The sequence below is a fragment of the Carica papaya genome, chromosome 5 (assembly GCF_054855325.1).
Source record: "Carica papaya isolate Zhongbai chromosome 5, ASM5485532v1, whole genome shotgun sequence".
Taxonomy (NCBI): Eukaryota; Viridiplantae; Streptophyta; class Magnoliopsida; order Brassicales; family Caricaceae; genus Carica; species Carica papaya.
Window position 1 is genome coordinate 26,904,614 of NC_142313.1, and position 12,996 is coordinate 26,917,609.

The 12,996-nt window shown below is 35.2% G+C and overlaps 1 protein-coding gene across 1 annotated transcript; it reads left to right on the forward strand.

Moving 5' to 3' along the window:
* The first annotated feature begins 8,950 nt into the window (after window positions 1-8,950).
* Window positions 8,951-12,372, forward strand: LOC110806420 (PLAC8 family protein). Its single transcript, XM_022031267.2, has 4 exons — window positions 8,951-9,215; window positions 9,815-9,929; window positions 11,168-11,433; window positions 11,830-12,372. The coding sequence occupies exons 1-4, from the start codon at window positions 9,108-9,110 to the stop codon at window positions 12,064-12,066; spliced, it is 726 nt and encodes a 241-aa protein (XP_021886959.1). The 5' UTR covers window positions 8,951-9,107; the 3' UTR covers window positions 12,067-12,372.
* The last annotated feature ends 624 nt before the right edge of the window (window positions 12,373-12,996 follow it).

Consider the following 12,996-nt stretch of genomic DNA (forward strand, 5'->3'; position numbering starts at 1 on the left):
CGTCACTAACTAGTTCATTCACAAGATTACATCCAAGTCCTCCATATCAATCTCTATTAGGTCCACACTCAATTTTTTATCTGTTATACCTATGATACAAGCACTGTATATAACCTCATCCAGTAGTGTCCTACTCCCAGGAGTATACACAAATAATATAGAATCAAATCTTTCAGGTAATATATTCAAATTTGATGCAAAAGCATGTGAAACAAATGAATGTGAGGCACCAGTATCAATCAAAATATGTGAAAGATGATTACAGATAGTGTACGTACCCTGTATCACATCTGGGTTAGCTTTTACATCTTGTTGAGTGAGGTTATAAGCCCTGCCCTAGATAGGGGGTCTGGCCTGATTTTGATTCCTTAGGCACTCCCTCGCGTAATGCTGGGTACTCGCACATATGTGGCAAGTATTGTTGAGACGATAGTAGAGTCGGTCCCCATGATCCTTGCCACAGTGCTGACAAGTGTTAATGCGTCATGTTGTCAGAATCTGAGGATGAGCCTTAGTCATTGGCCTAAATCTCTTATTCTACTGAACAGGTGTAGTAGGTGCTGGTCTGTGATGTGAAACAGAAGGCCTAAGGTTCCCTACTGCTGAAGGAAAAGTGCGAAGGTTCATCTCCACTAGCTGTGCCTTGCTCAGAACGGCTGAGTAAGTACTGAGCTCGAATACATACAGCTGTTGTCTAATCTCAGGACTGAGACCCCACTCGAACTTTCCTACCTTTCTGTCTTCATCCATCATGCTCTGAGGGGAATACCGGCCCAACTCTAGGAACTTTCGAGCATATTCTGGTACAGTCATATCACCTTGGACTAGGTGTGCAAACTTCATTTCCTTTAGTTGTCGGAGATGCTCTAGGAGGTACTCTGCATTGAAAGCCATCAAGAATTGTTCTTAAGTGACTAAAACGAGTAGGGTGGGCTGCTTAAGTTGCCACCAACAGCCTGCCTCTCCTACTAGCATGTAGGTAGCAAGTATGACTCTCTATTCGAGAATCACCCCAAGAGTCGTGAAGGCCTTCTCCGTCTCAACTAACTAGTACTCGGCCTCTTTAAAGGAGGATGCCCTTATAAAAGTAGATGGATTTAGTCTTTTATACCTCTCAATATAGCTTGGGTCCATCATGGGAGGAACTGGATCCCGTGGAATAGGGACTGGATTATGCTGGGGATGGACTGGATGGCTTTGTGGTGGTACTGAATAATACGGTGGAGGCACTGAATTGTACTTATGGTGATGTTGGGTGATGCGGTTGGGGCATGAGGCTATACTGTGGTGGTGCCAGATGATGCAGTTGGCGCACCAGACCATACTGTGGTGGTGCCAAATGGTACTATGGAGGAGCAAGTTCTATTGGGGTGGCTCAACCTGTGGTAGCCGGGGAGGGTTAGATAGCTCCCTCCTTTCCTCCCGGGCCTGCTGGGCAGTGACTAGTCTCTCCAACATTTCAAATAATCGGTCAACATCCTTAGTGGGGGTCTTCTTCTCCTCATCGATCTATACTTGCATTTCACAAGAAATGGTTGAGTGATAATTTTTTTTTCTAGGGTTTTTGTATAAGAGATGGTTCCCAGGAATGCGGCTCTAATACCAACTGTAATGACCTATAATATAAAAGAAAATAAATTATAAATTGAATGCGAAAGTGAAATAATAAAGTTAGGGTTTATATTCCTTATTCAATAATCCAGAATACCCAATAGGGTTACGGGAATGACCCTTTTAAAAGAACAAATAAAAAATCAAAGAAATAAATAAAAAAGTAAACAATTGGACATCCTATTCGCAACCCTCTTATGGATCAGGATCTAAATCTTGGTCTTTTTTATCTAAAATGGTTAATGAAAGAGTGAGCTACACTAGCCCAGTAAGAATGTCACGTTACTCACTGGTACAAAAATAAAGGTTGGTAAAAATCATAAAAATAATTAATGGAGCTCTTAATTTAGGTAAATTCACTTATCATAAATAAAATCATTTATTATATACTTACCGTAGCGAGATTTTCAAAACCGAGTTGTAGAAGCAATAACATAAACAATATTATAATCTCATTTCTTATTAGCCAAACAACAACTTTTTCTTTTTATCTGCCTACTAGTATCTATGGAGATCCATAGGGGTATCCCCACTATGCGTGAACCCTTATTCAATATTGTCAACTAACGGGCCGTCCCCATACCCCGTCTAGTATGAGCGTCAAAAATACAAAATATCTCATCTAGTACTAGGGTGAAACGAGCCATCCCCAGACCCCGTCCAGTATGAGCGCCAAAATACCAATCCTAGATATCCTGTCCGGTATGAGGCAACGTTCACGGTATGGTTCCCTATATACCCGCTCCGTCCACCATCGCCCAGAATATCCAGTAAAGCTATCATTCATCTATTCACTTAATCAAGTAATTTTTCGTTTATATTTAATTTCCAGTTTTACAATTTAACTGTAAATCACGCAAAATAAGCAATACATGCATCAAGAAAACACAACCAAATCATCTTACCAATTCCAGTGTATTATCATGCATTCGAAACTATAAAATCAAACAATCAGTTAAAACATGACAAACAATAATAAATAATTGGTTCCGGATCCATTAGTAACTTGTAATTAATCATCGATATCTTTTAAATTACGCAAAATACCGTATTATTTATAATTAAACTTTAATTCCATAACAGGAAATAAGGTGAGAGATTCTTACTCGAATCGAGGTCCGAAACGCTAAGCTTTTCAGTTGCGCCTACTGGCGGTCCCCAGGTTTCCTGAATTTTTCTTCGGAGGTTAAAACACGCTTAGTGTACCTAAAAATAGCCAAAGAAATCTATAATCGGTGTTAAAAATCTTTTTTAGTAAATTTTGAAATTCTGGCACGACGGCAATTTGCCTTGGACTGGCTGTTTTTTGCCAATTTTGGCTGATTTCAGCTGGTTTTATACACATCCCTGCAAGAAAACACATTAAGGGGACTCGGTTAGTTGAAAAAAGTCGAAAAACAAAAAATACCAATGGCGGGATTTTTTGGTGCGATGTCTCTACTGGCTTACCTTCATGGTTGGGCAGTCAGTCTATAGAAAAAAGAATGGTGATTATAATAGTGAAAAAATCACACGAAACAGGAATCGAAAAGGTGCTCATCGAATGTGGTTTTTAGTTTTTCTCGTGGCAGCGCCGCCAGACTTTATCCACGATTTTCGACTCATCCGCCGATCCTTTTGCTCTGATTTAACCCTGAGGGTGTTCAAAATCAAATTTTGAGTGAAATTTTTTTTTTGACCTTTTTTAGCAATTAGAGGTGGCTCTGCGGCGACGACGGGTGGCAGTCGGCTCCCTTCTCCAGCGACTGGTTCTTCTTGTATGACGAAGGGCTGGTAACTAGGGTTAGGGTTCGATGTGAAGTGAGGTATTTATATCCGTCTTCCTTCAATCTGGGCTGTCCATCGCGTTTAATCTCGACCGTCCGATCGCGTTTAAAGAAAAAATGAATATGGACCGCTCATCGTAATTTGATGTGGACCGTACGATCGCATTTAAAGAGAAAACAAATCTGGACGGTTTATCGTATTTAATCGTGACCGTCTGATCGTGCCTAAGGAGGGAACGGATCCTGACCGTCCACACGCGCGGGAACAAATCCAGACCGTCTGATCGCGGGCACGCAGATTGCCAGTGTGGCCTCCCGCGTGGCACTGCGTCAGCGTGCCTTACCACTCGGTGCGCTCCGGTTTGTTAGTGCTACTGACTGTGCGGTCTTACGTGGCATATTTTTTCTAAATTACGTTTTGACTCCCAGTTTCTGATTTTTTTTTCAAAAACACCCCCAAAATTTCACTCATTTTTCTCAAAATTATTTTCAATTTCATTCTCCACCTATTTTTTTCTAATTTTTACATTAAATAAAAATTCATAAATTTAAAAATTATATTTTATATATTAATTTTAAATTTTTAAAATTAATTCCGGTTATTACAAAGTTGATTAGTAAAGGTCGATTTCAATTTTGATACATAGAGTGTTCATGTTTTCGAATAATTTTAATTTAAGAACCTGTTATCAGATATGTTTTAGATTTGATATTTAACCTGCAATATAATTTTTGAAGCATAAATAGATCATATTGGATTCTTTTATATTTTTTGCTGCGTGTTATGAATATATTATAATCATTCAGATATTTGATCTTAGGAAGGATGGAATTTCCAAAATCAATACAAATGTTGACTATCATTTGATGATACAATTATTGGCATAACCAAAAAACTTGATTTTAATTCAAATGGTTATTGGAAATAATCAAATAATTATGTTGACACTTTTGAAAAATAAAATGTTTCGTCATCAATGAACCTTATCTATTGGCATAACTCACATTTTCCAATAGATCTCTTATTTATATTTAAGCTATGATAATGAGTAAATACATAAATAGATTCCTAAAAATAAGTAGTAATAGGAAATCTTGTTTTTCAAAACTCATTTACTTCTAACATATATTTAAAACTCCTCAATCATAATTGAAATTAAAGTTAAATTGAAGATAGGGTGCTTATTAGGTTTCCAGATAATACATGGTGCGATGCATTAAAACAAGATATTCTAGTAAAAATAAATAAATACTCAGTAAACAAGTATACTTATCAGCAAATTCTCTACCATCTGGTTTATAGGATTATTATGTTGGGATTTTTCTAGGTGAAAAAAACTTAAATTTTTTATTGACTTTACTTCCTCTAAAATTAACAATTTAAAATACCTTTAAATAGACTTACATCAAATTTAAATATTTTAAAAATAATCTACAACTATTTAAGAGATAAATATAAATCAAACATCTTAAAAGATAAACTTGCACTAATAACATGATTTTTTTAAAAATAAACATATTTTAAATCTAACTAAAGATAAACCATATTTGAATTCAAATTAATAAATAAAATATATTATAATTTTTATATTTATCTTCAACACTCTCCCTTAATATAGAAATTATAATCACTAAATTTATTTTATTAGAACACTTCTTTATAATATTTTTTGTTTGATCTTCATATTCTAAAGCATTTCTCTTCAACTATTGATGTATTTCTCACTAACCTCCAATTATTGATGTACTTCTAATCAATTTTTAATTATTTAATGCATTTCTTATTAAAACCCTTTGGAGCACTTCTCTCCAAAATTTAAAGAAGAGTTTCTTCTTCTTTAAAATTTACTTTTGTGCTAAAAATCTTTTTTATCATGATTGTTTTTTTTTTTTTTTTTACATACTCTGCATAATTTTTCCTTTTGATGTTAATGAAAACTTATTTGACATCTTGACAAAGAAGACTCCCTCCATGTTTTTTTTTCTTTTCCTCATTGATTTTCTTTCTACATTATTTTTGCATATATTCATAATCAATAAAAGTTCTGATACCTTGGAATTTTTTTATAATGAAGAAAATCTAACTTTTTGTTGACTTCACTTACTCCAAAATTAACAATTTAAAGTGTATTTAAATAAGTTTACATCAAATTCAAATTTTTTAAAAATAATCTACCATTATTTAAGAGATAAATATAAATCAAATCTCTTAAAAGATAAACTTCCATTAATAACATGATTTTTTAAAAATAAACATATTATAAATTTAATTAAAGATAAATTCTATTTGAATTTAAATAATAAATAAAATAAATTATAATTTTTATATTTATCTTCAACATATTATAGGATAACAAAATAAGATTATTATAAATCCTTTGTATTTTTAAATTTAATTTTGAAAATATATATACATCATTAATGCACTGAAATCAAGAAAGTTGCAACGTAGGAAATAGAAAAAACATTAAACTAGCCAGAAGTTAAAAAAATTAAACTCAAACTTTATAGTTTATTATAACTTAGAAAATAAGACGATTAGATAAAATTATAAGAAATTCTCAAATAAAAAATTTAAAAAAATAAAAAAACACATAGATAAAGTAATAAAAAATTTATAGACTACCTTTTGTAGCACCCGGAAAGGAGGAGGAAAAAAAAAAAAAAAGAGAGAGAGCCACGTCAGCAGTCCCGGCCAACCGGGGCCTGCCACGTGGCAAGACCACGTCGCTCCGAAAAGGAGCCACGTTGGCGATCCGCGTGGGTGCGATCCGACGGCCTAGATCAATCGCGCGATCGGACGGCCCAGATTCAATCGCACGGACGGCCCAGATTCAATCAAAAACGAACGGCCCAGATTAAAACGAAATGGACAGCTGAGATTAAAAGGCAAGGGGTTATAAATAGAACCCCCACACCAGACCATAAACCCTAGCCGCCTGCCGCTCGCCGGAGAAGACGAACCAGAAGCCGGCCGCCGCCACCCGCCGCCGTACCGGAGGAACTTCCGACCGCCGATCGAGGTAAATTTCGTACTCCCGACTCGTTTTTCCACGTCGATTCCTCCTGTGGCCAAATCGGAGCCAAAATCCCGGCCAATCAGCTGGAATACGCGGCCGAAGCCCAGCGACGCCGCTGCACCCCTTCTCGGTTTTTGCCTCCGATGAGGCCCTTCCCGGCCTCCGTTTGATGCAATTTTTATATCACCGTGATCACCATTCTTTTCTCTACAGGTTGACCGGAGCCGAATCACCAAAACACGAACCTCGCCGGAGAGCCGCCGCACCTGAGAGCGCCGCCGCCGGTAAGCTTCGTTTTTCCGTGATTTTTTGGCCCCCCGAGGGTCCTAGGGTTGTTTTCTCATAGGGACTGATGCGAGTATGGCCGAATTCGGCCGAAAACGGCCGAAAACAGCCAACCCGAGGCGACTCGCCGCCGCCGTGCCGGAGTTGCGATTTGGGCCGAAAGAGGCCCTGGGCCTAATTTGGGTTTTTTTTGGAACACGTGCAGGTACCAGTAGTGCGTTTCAGTTCTCCGAGAAAAATTCAGGGAAAATTAGGGACAGCCTGCAAGCGCACTGTGAAGCCGTGTTCGGACCCCGAAACGAGTAAGGACCCCTCACCCTATTTTCCTATCACGGTATTGAAGTTCAAAATGATAAAACGATATTCCTTGAATTAACGAATGTGTGAAATTGCTTAAGGTGGCTAATGGAGCCCGAGTCTAGTGTGATTGGTGATTTACTGTTATTTGGCATGTTTACAGCTTTAAATGAAAAATGAGGTTTGGTGTGTTCATTTTACAGATTTGTGTGCATATACTACGTTTTTATTAATCATGGGTTGAATGACTGAAAAACTGATACTGTATGTTGTCTGTTTGGCATGAATTACGATTTGCTTGTTTAAATGTGAATTGATGATGCTGACTGAGGAAAAGGAAAATGAAAGATTGTGTAGACTGATAATTGTATTATGGGGGTCAACCTGACTAAATATCCTGGGAGATGGTGGACGGACCGGGTCCGTAGGGAACCCTACCGGGATTGTGGTCTCACATGCCGGACGGGGTATGGAGATCTTATGGTTTTGGCGCCCATACCGAACGTGGTATGGGGACGGCCCGTTTCACCCTCATACCGGACGGGGTATTGAGGTTTATGGTTTTGGCGCCCATACCGGACGGGGTATGGGGACGGCCCTGGAAACTGATTATGAATGTTAAAGGTTAACGGGTAGCGGGACCCCTATGGACCCCCACGGATACTAGTAGGCTGGTAAATGAGAAAAAGATATGTTGTACAATGATTGAATTACAAGAGGCGTGATAAGTGTTATGTTTTACAGCTTATATTATTCCATGATTATGATAATGTTATTGTTTTTCTTATATTGTTTTCATAAATTCCACCGAGGTAAGTGGATGGAAAAGGTTTCTATGTTAATAAGCGAGTAACTTGTAAATTATGCTCCATTGGTCTTTTTGTGTTTTCTACCCACCTTTACCTCCGTGACGGTGAGATATCGTGATATTCTTACTGGGCTAGTGTAGCTCACTCCTTATTTAACCATTTCAGATCAGGAAGACATGGTTCCCGAGCCCGTTCTGCAGGAGGACGACGAAGGGGATGTCTAGAGACTCTATAGTCATGCTCATAGCTTTGTTTTCGAGTTTCTCTTTTAGTTAGTTTAACCTTTTTATAATTTAAGTACGTTTTTGGTTTTTCGTGTAAGGGATGTTAACTGAAATTTTGATCTCGCTTCCGCATTTGATATATTTAAATACACATTTCATTTTAATATTTCTCGGGGTCGTTACACCTTTTATCTTATTTATATTTATATTTATTTAATTATTTATTTATTTTACTTTTACGATATAAATAAAGATTTATTGCATAAAAAAAATATTGTTGCACAGAAAAATCATAGTGTACCATTTAATTGAAGTAAAATAAATTAAAAAAAAACAACCCACCTATACATGTGGAATAAATTGATTTGTTTATCTATAATCAATCACAAAAGTTTGATATAATATTATTTGTCAATGTGGCTGTAAATATTAAATGGGAAGAAAAAAAAAACATGCATATAAAGAAATAAAAAAACAAACTTAATCTTAATTCCTTGTTATTAATAGATTTACAACGAAAGAAAACAAATCTACTAAAGAAGATGTATAAAAAAATTATATATTTTAAGTTCAAGTACTTAATTTATTCACTTGATTAATTAAATTAATATCAATATTAATAGTATGTTAACATGTAGTTAAAAAATTATTTAAAAAAAAAAAACAAACAAATTTGTCCTACTAGCAACATATTGGTAGCCAAAAAATTTCATTCACTTACAAACAAAGCCCCCTAATATAAATGTAAATATATATTTAACAATTCAGGATTAATCTTAATTTTAAAAAATTATATTTAAAATATTAAAAAAATTAAACAAAATCCTTCAAATTAAGTGTTTAATATTTTAAATATCTATGCTTAACGTAATTAAAATTAGTCTAACTTAATAATTATTAAATAAAACTTAGAAATTAAGACATTTATAGTGCATTTAGCTTTTCATGAGGAGTCCATTACGCGTTGTTCTCATTTTCAAGAATTCATTTTCGTTTCTCTTCGACATCTTCATTTCTCCTTTCATATACATAAACGTAAATTACGTAATATATATGTGTATGGATTGATTCAAACAACATAGCAACAGATCAGAGATGGCCGACGGGAATGCCCAATCGCGCTATGTCAAGCTCCAAAAGGATCAAGCTCCTCTCGAAGATATCGCCCCTGGAGAACTCAATCAACCCATTCAAGTCCCTCAGGTTTCCCTTATTTTTTATGCGTTATATATCTACCTATATGTATTTTTGTATGTATGTTGTATTCTTCCTCATTGGTGGGATCATCTCTGATAGTCTATGACAGTGTTTATCCCTTGTTTGATTCTTGAGTAAATGTATCAGAAGATGAGCGATAACTGCGGGTAAGGTTAAAAAGAAAATGTAAATCATGATTCTGGTGATCTTCTTTTTTGTTTTTTTCTTTCAATTTCTTCATCTTCTCGGCGCCCTAAGTTTAGTTATGCCTACGGCATCTGATGCTTTAGTTCTGTTTCATTAGATTTTTCAGTAGTAATTTTGAGCAAGCAATATTATGGTGGTTTTACGGGGTTTTAACAAATTGCATGTATGGTCTGTAAATCATCAGATTCTCATTCATAATCTATAGAATTGTGATATGAACTTAACTCAACGTAATAATTATCAAGATCAATCCTCTTCGTCTTTCCGTCATGAATCTTTTGGATAAATCAAAGCAGGCCAGCACTTGGTGTATAGAAGATTCCTCGTTTCTACGAGTACGATTTCCTTCTTTTATTCCTTTTTCAATTTCACTCCTGATTATTTGGGTTGTTGTTTAGTTGAATGTACATAGATGCGCAGAATGTGGACAAATTTTACCCGAAAGCTATGAGCCCCCTGCTGATGAAGATTGGACTACTGGGATTTGTGGTTGTGCCGAAGATACAGAGAGTTGTAAGAATTTCGTTTTCTTTATTCCTTTCAAGTAAGAGGCTCAATTCTTGAAATCTCTTGCAAACTATATTTTCTAGCATAATGTTGGTTTCGAATTTTGGTTTTTTATCTGGTTTTGTCCATATGGTTACTACAGATGCAGTATGGTGTTCCTGATCCATGCATTTCTGTAATATATACATTTACAAAGTGATAATGGTACTTGTTCCATTAAAAAGCATTTCTGGAACAACCTCTTTGTAGCATATTAAGCCATTTATTGCAGAATACATGAAATAGAGAAATTGAAAGAGGAATTGGACAGGTAACTAGCCACCAAGGTTCTTCTTGAGTTGCTAGTGTAAACAGTTGTGAGAAATTAGTGCAATGGAACAAACTAGCCGCCATTATGAAGTAAGAACATTGCTTGCTGAATTTACTGCAGCAGAAAACTCCTTTGAAACTTTTAGTATGTGAATTTCTAATCCTATTTCTACTCATTCTCCAATCACATTTAGTGACTGGTGATAGATGATAGACATATAATTTAAAATCATCTCTGGACATTGAATCTTAATTTGGTGGGATCTTCATTAGTGTTTACTTATAAGCCTATCATATTTTCCAAGTAGTTCGAGGGGAACATCCCCCAACCCAACACCCTCCCCCCAAGATAACTAGATCCACCCATCACCATATATGTTTGACAGATTTGTATAATTTTTTTTATCCTCTTGTATGTTTATTTCCCTATTATATTTCCATTTCTTTCTCTAATTAACAAGGGAAAGAATGCACTAATTATATGTTTATGTAGCATTAAACTGCAGGAAACTCTCATGGATAAATTGAGTCAGAGGAAGGAAAATTGAAAAATGAAGTAAAATTATAGTTTAGCAATTATAAGGGTTTACTTTTCCCATATTTGAGATTTTTTAGTTTTGAGGGAGACTCAAGATTAAAGAACTGTGAACATATGCATTCACATAATGCTAAATGGATTATCAGGATTTATAATTTATGTTTTCTGCTTCTTGTATATAGTTCTCCTGATAATCTATAAAGAGCTACCAGTAGTGGAAGAAAGAAAACAATAAGAAAAATCCAGCACATTGTGTAGAGGAGAGCAAAATGCTACATGGAAGTAACATATGCTTCTACCTGGCTTTTGGCATTTGTGATCTTTCTCATTAATCTTTCCTATCTTTCTTCTTTACATCTTTCATAATTCAGTTTATTTTTTATACGTTTTTGTGCAGGCTGGACTGGACTCTTTTGCCCTTGTGTGCTGTTTGGGCATAATGTTGAAACCCTAAGAGAAGAAATTCCTTGGACTAATGCATGTGTTTGTCATGCCTTGTGTGTTGAAGGAGGAATGGCTCTAGCAGCAGTAACTGCACTTTTCAATGGTATTGATCCTCAGACGATGTTTCTGATCTTTGAGGGCCTCTTTTTCACTTGGTGGATGTGTGGAATCTATACTGGCATGTTTCGTCAATCACTACAAAAGAAATATCATCTCAAGGTGCTTTGTAATATCTATTCTTTTAGTTCTCTTGCTTAGCTCTTTTCAGCATTTATCTTGTTAAGGAAAATATATCTCAAATCATTACTTGCAGAGGTTCAAGTACTATTCGATCTTATATGAAGCTCATCTTCTGATTTTTACCGCTCTTGCTATCAGAGACTGTGCCTCTAAAAACATGATATGCATATATTTCTGGGAGTTGCATTTCTAATCTTCCAAGCTTAATGATGATAACAATAACTTCTTCAAGGTTGTTCTATTGCATTATGGAAAACCAGGAAAAATTTTGCCTGTGGGAAGTAGGAACCTGTCAGTTCATTATATTTTTTATTATGGATTAGTTGTGATTATTTCCTATTACATAATTTGAGTATATGTGCTGTTGATTTGCAGAACTCTCCTTGTGACCCATGCCTTGTGCACTGCTGCATGCACTGGTGTGCTTTGTGTCAGGAACATCGAGAAATGAAAAATCATCTATCTGATGATGAAAAAATGCCAACATTTGTCAACCCACCACCGGTTCAGGAGATGAACTCTGGTGAAAGTAAGGAGTCTGAACCATCAGCAACATCTTCTGAACATGGTGAACATATCAATTTGGAGTTGCAGCCTGTTGAGAATAGGTGATTGACTATATATTGGTCAGCAAAATTGTTCACAACCCCCTCCGCCCAGCATTTTTCACCTTCCAAATATTTTCTGTAAGCCTTTAGCCAAACAACTTAATTAAGTAGGAAATTTTGATAGCAGGTGGCATCAAAAGGTGAGTATGTTGGATTTAGACCATTTCTGAATTTATAAGACTGAGTCTTCCATGTCCTTCTGAAAAGTGAAAGTGAAGGTGAAGGTTAAGAACCTCAATAGATTTAGAAATCGAAGCTCAAGTTGTGAAAGGTGCACTAATTCTAAATAAAATAGGATGAGGTTCCAGAAGGATTTTTTTTTTTTTTTTTCTGAGCAATGATTCAGAATATAATTGGGATTCAAATTGTCAACTCTATTACGACAGTGTTAAGCTTAGAACAAAGTCTAAAAATTTATACAATTTATTTACAAATTTATACTTCATTAAATTTTTTACAAAATATAACCACATATGAAATCTCATGCTGGCATTAGAATAGTTTATTTTGAATTTTTTATTTTTTATGAAATATATAAAATATTCTCCAAATTCACTTGAAATTCTATACAAATTTATTTTTTTAGTTTAGTGCAATTTATATTATTATTTAATTAGAATAGGTATGAATTTCATAACTTTTTAATTTATTGCAGACATGGCCTAGGATCTTAAAGCTTAGTAATTTAAATATGTTGATTCATCTGTCTATGCAAAATGCTAATTGTGATATCTTTGAAAGAAAATGGTATTTATCAGCCTTAAACAATTTTTTGGGATTTGTTTTTTAATTTCTTATGCAGAAGACTGTCGGAATATATATATATATATATTCTATTCCAGTTAATATCCAAGATTATTTCAAATTATATTTATTTATATATATATATATATAGAGAGAGAGAGAGAGAGAGAGAGAGAGAGAAGAGCAAACA